Raw genomic sequence first — 17,301 nt, forward strand, 5'->3', positions numbered from 1 at the left:
ATGTTTCCATTGGTCGGAGAGACTAGGGCCCGAGGGCACAGCCTTAGAGCAAAGGGAAGACCTTTTAGAACGGAGTTAAGGAGAAACATCTTCAGCCAGAGAGTGGGGAATCTATGGAATTCACTGCCACAGAAGGCTGTGGGGGCAGGTCATCGTGTACGTTTAAGACAGAGATAGAACATAGAACATAGAACATTACAGCACAGTACAGGCCCTTCGGCCCTCAATGTTGTGCCGACCTGTCATACCGATCTCAAGCCCATCTAACCTACACTATTCCATGTACGTCCATATGCTTATCCAATGACGACTTAAATGTACCTAAAGTTGGCGATTTGATTGTCAAGGGGGACAGGAGTTACAGGGAGAACATGGGAGAATGGGGTTGAGAAATTTATAAGCCACTGTTGAATAGCGATGCATACTTGATCGGCTAAATGGCCTAATTTCTGCTGCTATAAACTTATGGTCTTATCTTTCCTGTAGCAGGAAAGCCAGAATTTTATCTGTACTCTCTGCTCTCTGTTATCCAGCCTGTCTTTTGCCACTATTAATGTGTTATTTCTGACTCAGGAGCTTTTATTTTCTGCAATTATCTTTAATGTGACCCCTTACGAAATGCCTTCTGGAAATCTAAATGCAATACATTGATTGGTTCCCCTTTATCTACTGCAGAAAATAACAGTTTTTCAAAAGAACTCCAATTGTTGGCGAGACATGATTTCCCTTTAATAAAGCCCATTGTTCTCTCTTTAATAATAGCTTGTTAACAATTTCCCTGTGCCAAATGTGAAGCTAACTGGCCTGTAGTTTCCTGATTTCTGGGCTCCCTCCCTTTTGGAGTAAAAGAGTTATGTTAACTATTATTCCATCTAAAAGGAGCCTACTCCAAATTGAATGAGTTATGGAAAATTAAAACCACCGCAAGAACTAGCTCACTAGCAGCTTCATTTAAGTCTTGACGATGAAATCCATCAGGATCTGGAGACTCATCAACTCACAATTACTACAATACACTCCCTTCCAGTTCCTTGGTATGTAATTTTCTGGAGTTCCTCCCTCCCCTTCAGTTCCTGATTTGCAGCTATTTCCAGAACGTTACTTGTATCCTCTCCAGTGAAGGCCAACATAAAAAAATCTATTTATTTCATCTGCCATTCCTTTATCCTCCATTACTAATTCCCCAGACTCAATGTGCATCAGACTAACACATAATATGTTAACTCTTTCTGTTTTAAATATCTGAAGAAATTTTTCCCGTGTTTTTCAATTTCTGGCTAACTTTCACTTAGACTCTACTTATTTTCTCATTAATCTTTGAGTAATACTTTGAGGGTTTTTTAAATATTCTGTACTATCCACTGACCTGCCACCTACTCTAGCACAATTATATGTCTTTTCTTTGAGTTTGACACAGTCCTTGACTTGTTTAGTTAATGGGTCCATATCTTAGAGCTTTTCATATTTGCTGGAAAGCCTAGGGTGCAGTGGAGAGCATTTTCTGGAGAACAACAGTTCCTGTGCATGTTCTAGGGAACAGGAGTACCGTGTGTGTTACAGAAAACACCAGGTTTTGTGCATGTTATAGAGAGCAGCAACTCTGCATGTTGTAGATAATAGCAAACATTGTGGGCGCTATCGAGAACTGGAGCCAGTGTGTCTATTATGGTGAACAGCAGCTCTACATGTCATAGCACACAAATGCACTTAATACAGAACAGTGTCTCCACACGTTGTTCAAGAATTACAGCCTCCCTGTTTGCGATAGAGATCGGCTGATTTTGTGCATGCCATAGAGAAGGGCAGGCTCCATACATACTGGAGAGAGCAGTAGCCCCTGTGCACATCACTGGGAACAACACCACTAAGCATGCTATAGAGCAGTGCTGCTCCTGTTCATGATATAGTGCAGCATCAAGAAACCTGAGCAAAACTGGAGCCAATAGGAATCAGAGGGAGAAATCTCTGCTGGTGGCAGTCATACCTGGTACAAACGAGCTCCAGGACATCCCTGCAGGACTTCCTCAGGGTAGTGTCCTAGGCCCAACCATTTTCAGCTGCTTCATCAGTGACCTTCCCTCCATCATAAGGTCAGAAGTGGGGATGTTCGCCGACGATTGCGCAATGTTCAGCATCATTTACACCACTGAAGCAATCCGTGTTCAAATGCAACTAGATCTGGACAATATCCAGGGGTCAGAATGATAAGTGTGACACACAAATGCGAGGCAATGATCATCTTCAACAAGAGTTGAATTGAATTGGAATGAATTGGATTGGATTGGATTGGCTTTATTGTCACGCACTCAAATGGGTACATTGAAAAGTTTATACGTTGTCACTTACAGCACCACCTTAGGTACCAGGTACCCAGGTACAGTCTCGTCAGTTACAAGATCTTAGAAAATATAGGAATGAAAAGTCCAGTATTGCAGAAATAAAGAAAACTTCAGAACAATGGTCTTCCAACCCACACAAGCCTCTGTCCAGATGGGGCCTTGGGCTTGCTATTATGAGGAGAAATTGAGTCAATTCGACTAGAGTTTTGAGGAATAAGATACGTGGTTGAGGTACACAAGATTCTAAAGGAATTGATAAAGTACACCTGGAAAGGATGTTTCCTCGTGTATAGCAATCTGGAACAAGAGGCCATAGTTTTAGGGGGAGGACCAGCAGGTTTAAAACAGGGATGAGGAGGAATTAAATCAGAAGTTGCTGGAAAAGCTCAGCAGGTCTGGAAACACCTATGAAGAAAAAAATCAGAGTTAACATTTCGGGTCCGGTGACAATTCCTCAGAACTTAATTTTCTTCACAGATGCTGCCAGACCTGCTGAGCTTTTCCAAAAACTTCCGTTTTTGTTTCAGATTTACAGTGGTCACAGTTCTTTTGGATTTTATGAGGGAGGAATTATTTCTCTCAAAGGATAGGGAATCCGTGGAATTCATTATCCGAGACTGTGGTGGATGCCAGGACACTGAATAAATTCAAAGAGGAGATAAGCAGATTTTCAATTAGTAATGAGTTGAAGGATTATGGAGAATAAGCAGGAAAGGGAAGTTGAGGTCGAGATGAGATCTGCTATTGAACAGCCAAGGGGCTAAATTGCTTACTACTGCTTCTAGTTCTTATTTTCTTACATTATGTTCTTATTGGCCAGAAATTGAATTGTATTTACCACATAAACACAGTGGTTACCAGAGCAGGCTGGAAGCTGGGAATACTGTGGCGAGTAACTCTCCTCCTGACTCCCCAAAGCCTGTCCACCATCTACAAGGCACACGTTAGGAGTGTGATGGGATACTCCCCACTTGCCTGGATGGGGGCAGCCCCAACAACACTCAAGAAGCTCGACACCATCCAGGACAAAGCAGCCGCTTGATTGGCACCACATCCACAAGCATCCACTCCCTCCACCACCGACACTCAGTAGCAGCAGTGTGTACTATCTACAAGATGCACTGCAGAAATTCACCAAAGATCCTCAGGAAGCACCTTCTGAACCCACGACCACTTCCATCTACAAGGGCAAGGGCAGCAGGTACATGAGTTCCTCTCACCATCCTGACTTGGAAGTATATCGCCGTTCCTTCAGTGCTGCTTCACCCACATCCCCATAAATGATTAAAAACCCAGCGGATGAATGCATTATTGTCTCCTCTCAAGACCATGCATCCATTTGTTTGAAACGTGCTACATGAAGAAGTGTATGGTCACCTATCCTTACATCACCTTCTCAGGTTCGTTCTGAAATTTCCACAAGATTAAGCCCCAGCCTCACAGCTCTGGTAGAAAAACTCTTCCACTTCTGCAGGGCCCAGTGCTCCCTGTGGGCTTTGTGGTTTTTGAGCGAGTCACACAAAGAGATACCAACACCAGACATGAAAAGTGTTATTTATGTGCTCATGTTTTACCTCTTCTTTTGAAACCTGTACTGAGAACCTTGATGTTTATTGTAAGAATGTCACACTTTGAGTTGATATTGTGAACTGCAAGTGCAAGTCTCTCTTGCACCTGAGAAGTTGAGTGGCATTCAAAGATAACCTACTTGCCTTATTTATATTCTGGTGATTTGCTCTGTGGCTTCATGGTTAAGTGCACAACTTTAGGGTGGAAATCAGTCAATGTGTGCCAGAAGATAATAAAATCAGCCCAAAACTCTATCAGCTGGCAGGAGAAGGACTGCAGTCTTATGGGAATGCTGTGACCTCCCAGCTCCATCTTGCACCCTATCTATCACACTCCGTTTATCATCACTGAAGTAAACTCTCAAGATGAATCCCTCACAGCTCTGTGGGAGCACCTTCATCACACAGACTTTAGGGGCACAAGAATGTGGCTCATCATTAACATTGCGGGGGGAATCTAGAGGATGAGCAATAAATGTTTGCTCTTCAAATCATGTTATATAGCACTGAAAAAGACCCTTCAGTCCAACCAGTCCCTGCTGACCACAATCCCAACTAAACTAGGCCCACTTGCCTGCTCTTGGCCTGTATCCCTCTAAACATTTTTTTATTCATGGCCCTGTCCAAATCTCTTTCAAATGCTGTAACTATACCTGCCTCCACCAATTCCTCTGGAAGTTAATTCCACATACAAAGCACTCTGTGTAAAAAGTTGCCATTCATGTATTTTAAGAATCTTTCTCCTCTCACCTTAAAAATATAACCCCTCATCTTGAAATCCTCAATCCTAAGGAAAAGACACCGACCATTCACCTTATCTATACCCCTCATGATTTCATATATGTCTCTGGGGTCACTCATCAACCTCCTACGCTCCAGTGAAAAAAGTCCCAGCCTATCCAGCGAGTCCTTATAACTCAAACCTACCATTCCCAGCAATGTCCTGGTAAATCTTTTCCAAACCCTCTCCAGCTTAATAATATCCTTCCTATAACAGGGTGACCAGAACTGCACACAGTACTCCCGAAGAGATTTCACCAATGTCCTGTACAACTGCAACATGATTTCTCAACTCCTGTACTCAAAGGTCTGAGCAATGAAGGCAAGCACGCTAAATGTCTTCTTAACCACCCTGTCCACCTCTGATGCAAATTTCAAAGTATTATGTATCTGAACCCCTCGGTCTCTCCGTTCTACAACACTACCCAAACTCCTACTTCTAACTGAATAACTCTTGTCCTTGTTTGCTTTACCAAAACACAATACCATGTCCACATTCCCAGAATGATATTGCTACCAAAGAAAAATATTGTCAATTTGTCCTTTTTATCTAAGAGAGATGTCATGCAGCTGGCTGTTTATAAACTCACAGGTGGCTTACATGGATTCTTGAAGGTAAGAAACTAATCTGAGCACATGTGGCTTCCGTATTACACAAACAGGGTAAGCTCGTGATGTTGGCATCCTGCCCACCATCCTCAACATTCACTCCCTGCACCAGTGACGCATGGTGGCAGCCATGTGTACCATCTGCAAGATGGTACACAGCAACTCAGCAAGGTTCCCCTGGCAGTACTTATAAATCTGCAACCTCTGTCACACGGATAGGACAAGGGAATTAGATCATTGGAACACCACAGTCTTTAAGTACCTCTCCAAACCAGTCACCACCCAGACTGAGAACTGTATCACCATTCTTTGTCTCTGGGCCAAAATCCTGGAACACCGTCCCGAACAGCATTGTGGGTGTAACTTCATCACATGGACCACATGAAAGTGGCTCTCTACCGTGTTCTCAAGGGCAATTAGTGAGAGCTAGATGAAATTATATTGTTCATTTAAGGGATGTAGGCTACGCTCTGAGGTGTCCCAACATGTTATTCAATTCCATCAAGCTTAGGTTATAACGTAAGTCCAGAAGACATTGGAGCAGAATATATCATTTAGCCCATTAAGTCTGCTCTTCCATTCAATGAGGTCATGGCTGATTTAGCAATTCTCAATGCCACTTTCCTGTCTTTTCCACATAACCATTGATTCCTTTACTGACTAAAAACCTCTCTATCTCATGCTCAAATGTAGTTAATAACCCAGCCTCAACAGCCTTCTGTGGTAAAGAATTCCACAGATTTACTTCCCTCCGAGAGAAGAAATTCATTCTTATCTCCATGTTAAACATGCAACCCTCATTCTGAGATGATGACCTCCGGTCCCACGCTCTCCCACGAGAGGAAACAACCTCTCCACATCAACCTTATGAAAGGACCTTGTATGTTTCAATAAGGTCACCTCTCACTCTTCCAATTAGTGCAAACCCAAGTACTCAACCACTACTCATAAAAAGCTTTGAAATAAAGGCTAACATCCTATTGCCTTCCTTGTATCCTATAGATGGGTCAGTTTTTGTCCAGAGTGTGCAGCAGGGCTTCCTGACACAGTATGCAGATAGGCCAACAAGGGGCGAAGCCACATTAGATTTGGTACTGGGTAATGAGCCTGGCCAGGTGTTAGATTTGGAAGTAGGTGAGCACTTTGGTGATAGCGATCACAATTCTGTTATGTTTACTTTAGTGATGGAAATGGATAGGTGTACACCACTGGGCAAGAGTTATAGCTGGGGGAAAGGCAATTACGATGAGATTAGGCAAGATTTAGGGAGCATAGGATGGGGAAGCAAACTGCAGGGGATGGGCACATTAGAAATGTGGAGCTTATTCAAGGAAAAGCTCCTGTGTGTCCTAGATAAGTATGTACCTGTCAGGCAGGAGGAAGCTGTAGAGTGCAGGAGCCGTGGTTTATGAAGGAGGTGGAATCTCTGGTCAAGAGGAAGAAGAAGGCTTATGTTAGGATGAGATGTGAAGGCTCAGTTAGGGCACTTGAGGGCTACGAGGTAGCCAGGAAAGACCTAAAGAGAGAGCTCAGAAGAGCCAGGAGGAGACATGAGAAGTTGTTGGCGGATAGGATCAGGGTAAACCCTAAGGCTTTCTATAGGTATTTAAGGAATAAAAGAATGACGAAAGTAAGATTAGGCCCAATCGAGGATAGTAGTGGTAAGTTGTGTGTGGAGTCAGATGAGATAGGGGGAGTGCTAAATGAATATTTTTCAACAGTATTCACTCTAGAAAATGACAATGTTGTCGAGGAGAATACTGAGATACAAGCTACTAGACTAGGTGGGATTGAAGTTCACAAGGAAGAGGTATTAGAAATCCTACAGAGGGTGAAGATAGATAAGTCCCCTGGGCCGGATGGGATTTAACCTGGGATCCTCTGGGAAGCCAGGGAGGAGATTGCCAAGCCTTTGGCATTGATCTTTAACTCGTCATTGTCTACAGGAATTGTGCCAGATGACTGGAGGATAGCAAATGTGGTTCCCCTGTTCAAGAAGGGGAGTAGAGACAACCCTGGTAATTGTATACCAGTGAGCCTTACCTCAGTTGTTGGTAAAGTGTTGGAAAAGGTTAGAAGGGATAGGATTTATAAGCATCTAGAAAAGAATAAATTGATTCGGGATAGTCAGCACGGTTTTGTGAAGGGAACGTCGTGCCTCACAAACCTTATTGAGTTCTTTGAGAAGGTGACCAAACAGGTAGATGAGAGTAAACCGGTTGATGTGGTGTATATGGATTTCAGCAAGGCGTTTGATAAGGTTCCCCACAATAGGCTATTGTACAAAATGCGGAGGAATGGAATTGTGGGAGATATAGCAGTTTGGATCGGAAATTGGCTTGCTGGAAGAAGACAGAGGGTGGTAGTTGATGGGAAATGTTCATCCTGGAGACCAGTTACTAGTGGTGTACCACAAGGGTCGGTGTTGGGTCCACTGCTGTTTGTCATTTTTATAAATGACCTGGATGAGGGCGTAGAAGGATGGGTTAGTAAATTTGCAGATGACACTAAGGTCGGTGGAGTTGTGGATAGTGACAAAGGATGCTGTAGGTTGCAGAGAGACATAGATAAGCTGTAGAGCTGGGCTGAGAGGTGGCAAATGGAGTTTAATGAAGACAAGTGTGAGGTGATGCACTTTGGTAGGAGTAACCGGAAGGCAAAGTACAGGGCTAATGGTAAGATTCTTAGTAGTGTAGATGAGCAGAGAGATCTCAGTGTCCATGTACACAGATCCTTGAAAGTTGCCACCCAGGTTGACAGGGCTGTTAAGAAGGCATACAGTGTTTTAGCTTTTATTAATAGAGGGATCGAGTTCCGGAACCAAGAGGTTATGGTGAAGCTGTACAAAACTCTGGTGCGGCCGCACTTGGAGTATTGCGTACAGTTCTGGTCACCGCATTATAAGAAGGATGTGGAAGCTTTGGAAAGGGTGCAGAGGAGGTTTACTAGGATGTTGCCTGGTATGGAGGCAAGGTCTTACAAGGAAAGGCTGAGGGACTTGAGGCTGTTTTCATTAGAGAGAAGAAGGTTGAGAGGTGACTTAATTGAAACATATAAAATAATCAGAGGGTTAGATAGGGTGGATAGGGAGAGCCTTTTTCCTAGGATGATGACGGCGAGCACGAGGGGGCATAGCTTTAAATTGAGGGGTGAAAGATATAGGACAGATGTCAGAGGTAGTTTCTTTACTCAGAGAGTAGTAAGGGAATGGAACGCTTTGCCTGCAATGGTAGTAGATTCGCCAACTTTAGGCACATTTAAGTCGTCATTGGATAAGCATATGGACGTACATGGAATAGTGTAGGTTAGATGGGCTTGAGATCGGTATGACAGGTCGGCACAACATCGAGGGCCGAAGGGCCTGTACTGTGCTGTAATGTTCTATGTTCTATGTTCTATGTTCTATGATTTTCCTAAAGTAGGACTCCTAAATCACTCTGTGCTGGAGTATCTGCAGTCTTTCTCCTTTTGAATAACATTCAGCTTGTCTATTCTTCGTGTCAAAGGGCAATACTTAGCATTTTGTCACATTATATCCCAGCTGCCAGGTGCTGTCCATACAGTTAACCTCTCTATGTCGTTCTGCAGATATCCTCTGTTATTCTTGATACCTGTGTGTTTGGTCGGTACAAGAGTCACGATGTCATGTTGCAGCTTGATAAGACTTTGGTTGGGCCAGACCGAGAGTATTGCATTCAATTCAGTTAGCACATTACAGGAAGGATGTGGAGGCGTTGGAGAGGGTGCAGAAGAGGTTTACCAGGATGCTGCCTGGATTAGAGGGTATAAGGGGAGGATAGAAAAGCTCAGGCTGTTGTCTCTGGAGCGGTGGAGGCTGAGAGGAGACTTGACAGAAGTCTATAAAATTATGAATAGCATAGATAGGGCTGATGGCCAGAATCCTTTTCCCAGAGTTGAAATGTCTAATACTAGGGGGCATGCATTTAAGGTGAGGGAGGGAAAGTTCAAAGGAGATATTAGGGACATTTTTTTACACAGAGAGTGCTTGGAGTCTGGTACGCGCTGCCAGGGGTGGTGGCGGAGGCATGTACAATCAGGGTATTTAAGGGACTTTTAGAAAAGCACACGAATACACAAGGAATGGGAGGAGTTCTATGTTCTATATGGACTAAAGGCAGGCAGAAGGGATTAGTTTAATTTGGTGTCTTGTTCAGCACAACAGTATGGGCCAAAGGGCCTGTTCCTGTGCTGTACTGTTCTATGTTCAATATCTTCCCACCTCTTTTTATGTCATCCAGGATATCCCAGGTACATATGCATGAGAAATAAATAGATAGAACATGGAACAATAGAGCGCAGCACAGGCCCTTCGGCCCTCGATGTTTTGCCGACCTGTGAACTAATCTAAGCCCCTCCCCCGACACTATCCCATCCAATACAGGTTATCCCCAATACAGGTTATGCAAAGCTAGAGCTCCCTGATGACTGAAGATATTGATGAGAAAATGAGGAAGAAAAAGGAGACATATGATATATTCCAGAATAATAACAGCAATAGAAATCAGGAAGTGGATCTCAAATGCAGAAGAGAAGCTAAAGCTGGATTTAGGAACACTAAGAGGAAGCATGAAGAAAGGATGTCAGGCACACTAAAATAAATAGTAGAATGGTCTTCAAACACATTAGGGGTAAATGATGAGTGAAGGATAGAGTGGGCCCCATAAGGAACAAGCAGGGTAAGCAGCTCACAGGTAAAGAATATGACTGAGATAGTAAATGAATATTTTGTTTCTGGTTTTACCGAATCAGAAGATGGTCTCAATGGGCCAGTTGGAAACATGGGTGTTCAGCAACTGAGCTGTCTGGTGATTGCTAAAAGCGAGGTGCGAGAAAGGCTGGCAGCACTCCAGGTAGAGAAGTCACCGAGGCCTAAATGGGATGCATCCCAGATTGCTGAGGGATTAAGGGAGCAAATTGCAGAGCCATTGACAGAAATTTTCCAGCTCTGTCTGAACACAGGAATGGCCTGCCAGGCCACTTCAGAGGAAATCCAATGTCAACTACATTAATGTGGTTCTGGACTCACATGTAGGCCAGACCAGGTGAAGGTGGCAGATTTCCTTCCCTGAAGGACATTAGCAAACCAGTTGGTTTTTCCGACAATTGACAATGATTTCGCTGTCATCAATAGATTCTTCATTCCAGGCCTTTTTTGGAAAAATATTAAATTCAAACTGCAAACCCTGCGAATGGCAGGATCTGAAACAGGTCCCCAGGGTATAAGGTAAATTTCCAGATTAATAGCCTTGCAATAACTCCTCTAAGCCACAACCTTCCCTAACATAATAAAGTGTGGAGCTGGATGAACACAGCAGGCCAAGCAGCATCTGAGGAGCACAAAAGCTGATGTTTCAGGCCTAGACCCTTCATCAGAGAGGGGGCTGGGGTGAGGGTTCTGGAATAAATAGGGAGAGAGGGGGAGGCGGACCGAAGATGGAGAGAAAAGAAGATAGGTGGAGAGGAGAGCATAGGTGGGGAGGTGGGGAGGGGATAGGTCAGTCCAGGGAAGATGGACAGGTCAAGGGGGTCGGATGAGGTTGGTAGGTAGGAAATGGAGGTGCAGCTTGAGGTGTGAGGAAGGGATGGGTGAGAGGAAGAACAGGTTAGGGAGGCAGAGACAGGCTGGGCTGGTTTTGGGATGCAGTGGGTGGAGGGGAAGAGCTGAGTTGGAGGTTGGGGTTGGAGCGGAGGGAGCGGAGGGCTGCCCGTTCTGCAGGGGAGAGGTTGGAGTGGGTGAGAGGGGTGGAGAGGTTGAGGCGGTTAATGTCTCGACGGCAGTTGGAGATGAAGAGGTCGAGGGAGGGTAGGAGGCGTGGGGGTGGTGTCCAGGAGGAAGACTTGTGTTGGAAGTGGGTGAAGGGGTCAGTGGAGGGAGGGTTAGGTCTCCGGTTGAAGAAATAAGCGTGGACAAGAGAGTTGCAGTGGGAGAGAGATTCCCTGAGGTTGGTCCCGAGGGAGGAGGGCAACTTCTTCAGGTTAGGCATCCCTGCTCTCTCCCTATTTATTCCAGAACCCTCACCCCATCCCCCTCTCTAATGAAGGGTCTAGGCCCGAAACGTCAGCTTTTGTGCTCCTGAGATGCTGCTTGGCCTGCTGTGTTCATCCAGCTCCACACTTTGTTATCTTGGATTCTCCAGCATCTGCAGTTCCCATTATCACCTTCCCTAACAGATGGTTAGGGATATAGCAACAGGAGAATTTCCTCTAGATCTTCAGGTGTGTGTCATTATTCAATGAGGTCAGGGCTAATCTATGATTTAACGCTAGGAAGAACTGATCAAGCTCAAGTTAAAAATTTACAATTTCTTGTGTACATATTGCACTTGCAGAAGGGAGAACCAAACTTTTCTAACCATTACATATGGAAAGGTACTTCCTCATCCCACTCCTGGAGGGTCTGCCTTAAATTGCCTGATGTTCCTCAGTTCAACATTCTCCAACCAGTCAAAATGCTGTATGAATTTTACCAGAATCCTTGCCTATTAATCTCTTATACTCTTTGATTGAGTGTTCGCTTAAGCATCCAGATTCCAGGGAATGTAACATGACTGTGTAATTAGCAGTCATAATTTAATCACTATTAGTTTAACAAATTAGGGTAGCATGATGTCTTAGTGATTAGCACTTACAGCGCGATGGACCTCGGTTCGATTCCATCCTTGGACAACAGTCTATGTGGAGTTTGCATATTCTCCTCATGTCTGTGTGGGGCTTTTTCTAGGTATTCTGGTTTCCTCCCAGTCCAGAGGTGTGCAAGTTAGGTGGATTGGTCATGCTAAATTACCCTGAGATAATAAGGTGTCGAGCTGGATGAACACAGCCGGCCAAGCAGCATCAGAGGGAGCAGGAAGGCTGATGTTTCGGGCTTAGACCCTTCTTCAGGAAAATCATTGCCCTACAGTGTCCAAAGATGTGTAAGCAAGGTGGATTAGCCACAAGAAATGAAGGGTTACAAGGTTAGGGTAGGGAGTAGGTCTGTGTGGGATGCTTTTCAGAGGGTTGGTGGGTACCCAACAGGCCAAATGGCCTGCTTCCACATTATAGAGATTCTATGGTTATTAATTAAGTCAATGTGTACTACACTTCCTATAAGGACAATGTATCGATCCCAAAAGCTGTGGCAATCTGATGTGCTCACTGCATCTCAGGGTTTTATACAGCATGGCTTTGACGCTCGTGTCCTCCATATTATAAAATCAACATTTCAGTTGCACCTTCGATGTTTTTACATTTCTCATGTGATGTAAAATATCCCACGGCACTCTAAAATACATGGGAGGGCTCTCCCTCATGTTTTGCACATCATCTGTGCAGCGATCAAAATCAGGAAGACAGATGACTCCTGGAGTTACCAACCTCATCTGTTGCTTACTGAGAGGAAACTGGATTCCATATTTCTCACACTCGAACCGTAATAACACTTCAGCACAGGACCGTCACGGGTATCAATCTGGTAAACCTCCTTTAAACTGCTTTAAATTCATTTACACCCCTCCTTGCATAGGGAAAACCAAACCTGCACAGGATATTTGAGAGGGTGTAGTGGAGGCTGGTACAATTAATATATTTAAAAGATAACACGGTGGCCTCTCTGATGAAGGGTCTAGGCCCGAAACGTCAGCTTTTGTGCTCCTGAGATGCTGCTTGCCCTGCTGTGTTCATCCAGCTCCACACTTTGTTATCTTGGATATATGAATAAATGGGTTTAGAGGGATATGGCCCAAATGTTGGCAAATGGGTCTGGATCAATATCGGGCATCTCGTCAGTATGGGCAAGTTAGACTGAAGGTTCTGTTTCCATGCTGTACAACTCTATGACTCCATATGATCTCAGCAATGCTCTGTATGACATGAGCAAAATAACCTTACTTTCCTGTTCAACTGCGCTTGCAATAACAGCAGTATCCCATTAACTTTCTCAATGACTTACAGCACCTACATCCTAACTTTTTGTGATCCATGTACTTTGGGTTTCCACATTTGTTCTCCTTTGAGTTTGAGTAAGATTAGTTTGCATGCTGTCTCTGAGTTATTTGCCTGGTAGATTCAGAAGCAGCCTGGGTGAATGAGACAACAGGAATAGTCTATTTATCAACACAAGAGCTAACTATTGATCTGCCCAATTATGGTGAGGAAAGCAAACATTCCGTACCTGTTTTAGTCTTCGCCATTTTGCTCTCCTGTTCTGAAACCATGTTTTCACCTGCAGAACAAGTAAAAGGGAGGAGAAAGTAACGTCAAACAGGAAAAGGCGAGGAAGATCTAAGTTGCTTCATCAGGCGAGAGTGTGGAGCAAGTTTAATTCTTCAAACTGCACGCAGTGCCTGTCATGAGTATTTGGTGAGGAAATATAAAGGGAGCTTTACTCTGTATCTAACCCCATGCTGTCCCTGTCCTGGGAGTGTTTCAGGAGGACAGTGTAGAGGGAGCTTTACCCTGTATCTAACCCCATGCTGTCTCTGTGCTGGGAATATTTGATGGGACAGTGTAAAGGGAGCTTTACTCTGTATCTAACCCCATACTGTCCCTGTCCTGTGAGTATTTTTTGGGGACAGTGTAGCTGATCTTTTCGTGGGCTCAGCTCCACTTACCCACCCACTCACCTTAACCCTCAATTCCTTGACTGTTCAAAAAACTATCTATCTTCACTTTAAAAGCTTTCAATGAGGAAGCCTCAACGACTTCGCTGGGCAGGGAATTCCACATATTCACAACCCTTTTGAGTGAAGAAGTTTCTCCTCAATTCAGTTCTAAATCTGCTCCCTACTATTTTTTGAGACCATGCCCCTTGTTCTAGTTTCACCGGCAACTGGGAAACAACCTCCCAGCTTCTAACATATCTATTCCCTTCACAATTTTATATGTTTCTTCAAGAGCCCCCTCATTCTTCTAAAATCAAATGAACATCATCCCAGTCTACTCAGTCTCTCCTTATATGCCAACCCTCTCAACTCTGGAAACAACCTAGTGACCCTCCTCTGCACCCCCTCCAGTGCCAGTACATCCTTTCTCAAGTAAGGAGACCAAAACTGCACACAGTACTCCATGTGTGGCCTCACCAGCACCTTGTGCAGCTGTAACATAACCTCCCTGTTTTTAAACTCTGTCCCTCTGGCAATGAAGGATAAAATACCGTTTGCCTTCTTAATTACCTGTTGCAGCTGCAAATCAGCCTTCTGTGATTCATGCTCAAGGATACCCAGGTTCCTCTTCACCATTTAAATAATAGCCCCATTTACTGTTAATCCTAACGAAATGGCTGCAAATTTACCAACATTGTACTCCATCTGCTTGCAGATGATCTGATTGCTTTCTTTTGACGCAATCCTGCACCCACCTGCCTTTCACTGAGCTGCAGGGATCTGGCGAGGCGTTTCCTCTCTGGTGGCGAAAGGTATTTCTGAATCTCAAACTTTTTCTCCAACTCCACAGTCTGATCATTCGAAAATCGCACCTGACCGCCTTTCCTTTTGTGGGAGGGACGCTGGGCGAACACATTCCAAAAATAATCCCTATCTGAGGGAAAGAAATAGAAACGGTTAGGTAGATGGAAAAGATGCATTGAAAAGTGGGATGGACACATTGAAAATGAAGACGAATTAGAGAATGCTGGCCTTTTGCAACAGGCCAGTCAGTGAAGGTGGCATTACCATTCTCCCATTTTCTAATTAGAGAGACGTGACTGGGTCTGTTTCAACCTGAAGGCTGCCATACCTCTGAGCGGAGAGGGTTTATTACGCTCCTTCATGGGTTAAGGGGGTCACTGGCCGGGCAGCTTTTATTGCCCATCCGTAATTGCCCAGAGGGCCTTTTAATGGTAACCACATTGCTGTGGGCCTGGAGACATATGTAGGCCAGACCAGGTAAGGATGGCAGTTGGAGAGAGTAAGGACTGCAGATGCCGGAAGCTACAGTCAATAAATGTGGAGCCGCAGAAGCACAGCAGCACAGACAGCATCCTAGGAGCAGCAAAGTCAACGTTTCGGGCCAAAATCCTTAGCTGGGGCTGACAGTTTCCTTCCCTAATGGACATTAGTGAACCAGATGGGTTTTTCCGACAATCAGCAATGGATTCATGTAAATTATCACTCTCTTAATTCCAAATATTTGTTGAATTCAAATTCTACCATCGGCCGTGGCGGGATTTGGTCCCGGGTCCCCAGAACATCATCGGGCTTTCAGGATTAACAGTCCAGCGACAATGCTACATACCATCACACCCCAACCCGTTCCCCTAGTAGGATGGTCTTTCATGTTAATCCCAGCTGGTGGGGGATTTGAACCCACACTGTTAGCGTTTTTCTGTACTACAATCCAGCAGTCCAACCACTGAACTAACAATATCAGGGAAGAAACAGACTAACTTCATTTCTATAGCTCCTTTCATGGTCTCATAGCACTTGATAGCCAATGAGGTATTTTTGAAGCATAGCTACTGTTATAGTGTAAGAGAAATAGCAGACAATTTACACAGAGCAAACTCTCACACACAGTAGTGTTTTCTAGATTCTTCTTTCATGGGGCATGGATGTCGCTGGCTAGATCAGCATTTATTCCCTAATGCCCAGAGGACAGTTAAGAGTCGATCAAATTGTTGTGGTTCTGGAGTCACATTTAGTCCAGACCAGGTAAGGATGGCATTTTCCTTCCGTAAAGGACATTAGTGAACCAGATGAGATTTCACATGATCGCTGATAAACCAGTGTCTAATTCTAGACTTTTTTAAAAAGAGTTTATCTCAAACATCATCGTTTGCCATGGTGCGATATGAACCCAGAAACTTAGCTGGGGGCGTACAGGATGACTAGCCCAGAGACTCTTACCACGAAGCCACCATCCGCACAGTGAGACTGTGACTGGTCTGTTTTTAGTGATGGTTGTCACAGACTCATGGAGATGTATATCACAGAAACTTCAGTCCAACTCGTCCATACCGACCAGGTATCATAAATTAATCTCGTCCCATTTGCCAGCATTTGGCCCATATCCCTCCAAATCCCTCCTATTCATACACCCATGCAAATGCCTTTTAAATGCTGTAACTGTACCAGCCTCCACCACTTCCTCTGGAAGCTCATTCCATATACACACCACGCTCTGCATGAAAAAGTTGCTCCTTAGGTCCCTTTTGAATCTTTCCCCTCCCATCTTAAACCTAAGCCCCTCTAGTTTTGGACTCCCCCACCCTGGGGAAAAGACCTTGTCAATTTACCCCTATCCATGCCCCTCATGGTTGACTCATAACTGCCATCTGGGCAATTAGAGATAGGCAATAAATGCTGAACGCCCTTATCCCATGAATGAATAAAGGAAAAAAAGAAAAAAAAAATACAAATTCTTTCCATGGATGCTTTGCTACATTCTACATCATAAAGTGGATTAAATCTCCAATCTCCAGTGAGCTTCCAAGACGTTAGAGTCATATGGCACAGACACAGACCTTTGGTCCAACTCAACCATGCTGTCCAGGTTTTCCAAACCAAAATAGTCCAATTCAGCTGCATTTGGTACATAACCTTTTAAACCTTTCCCATCCATGTACCTGTCAAAACCTTTTCACACAGAGGGTGGTGTGTGTATGGAATGAGCTTCCAGAGGAAGTGGTGGAGCCTGGTACAGTTACAATGTTTAAAATGCATCTGCATGGGTATGTGACTAGGGAGGGTTTATATGTTGTAACTGTACTTGCATTGCTGTCACTCTTCAACCCAGGCTCCAGCTGATATACAAACAGTAGCTCACTGGTGTACTTGATGAGCATTGATGCAGAGTCCCGTGATGATTGGTACTGAAGACCAAAGCTACTGTTTATACATCTGCTTGAGACTGTTTCTGATGCTGGGGCTTACGATTCCATTGGTGGCCCTCATTACAAAGACAGACTGGTCACTATCTGAAAGAATAGGAGCTGCAGAATCCGAGATAACAAGGTGTGGAGCTGGACGAACACAGCAGGCCATCTAGCATCTTAGGAGCAGGAAAGC

General features: G+C 44.4%; 1 protein-coding gene across 1 annotated transcript in view; it reads right to left on the reverse strand.

The window, feature by feature from the left end:
• Positions 1 to 17,078, reverse strand: part of LOC125455290 (hematopoietically-expressed homeobox protein Hhex-like) — a 50,956-nt gene extending 33,878 nt beyond the window's left edge. Inside the window, exons 1-3 of the mRNA XM_059644897.1 lie at positions 17,003 to 17,078; positions 14,655 to 14,833; positions 13,470 to 13,520 (exon numbers count right to left, since the gene is read on the reverse strand). Coding sequence (XP_059500880.1) covers positions 13,470 to 13,520; positions 14,655 to 14,833; positions 17,003 to 17,078 — 306 coding nt within the window. The remainder of the gene's footprint in view (positions 1 to 13,469; positions 13,521 to 14,654; positions 14,834 to 17,002) is intronic.
• Positions 17,079 to 17,301: the final 223 nt, after the last annotated feature.

This window comes from Stegostoma tigrinum, chromosome 1, assembly GCF_030684315.1.
Source record: "Stegostoma tigrinum isolate sSteTig4 chromosome 1, sSteTig4.hap1, whole genome shotgun sequence".
In the NCBI taxonomy this organism is placed as follows: domain Eukaryota; kingdom Metazoa; phylum Chordata; class Chondrichthyes; order Orectolobiformes; family Stegostomatidae; genus Stegostoma; species Stegostoma tigrinum.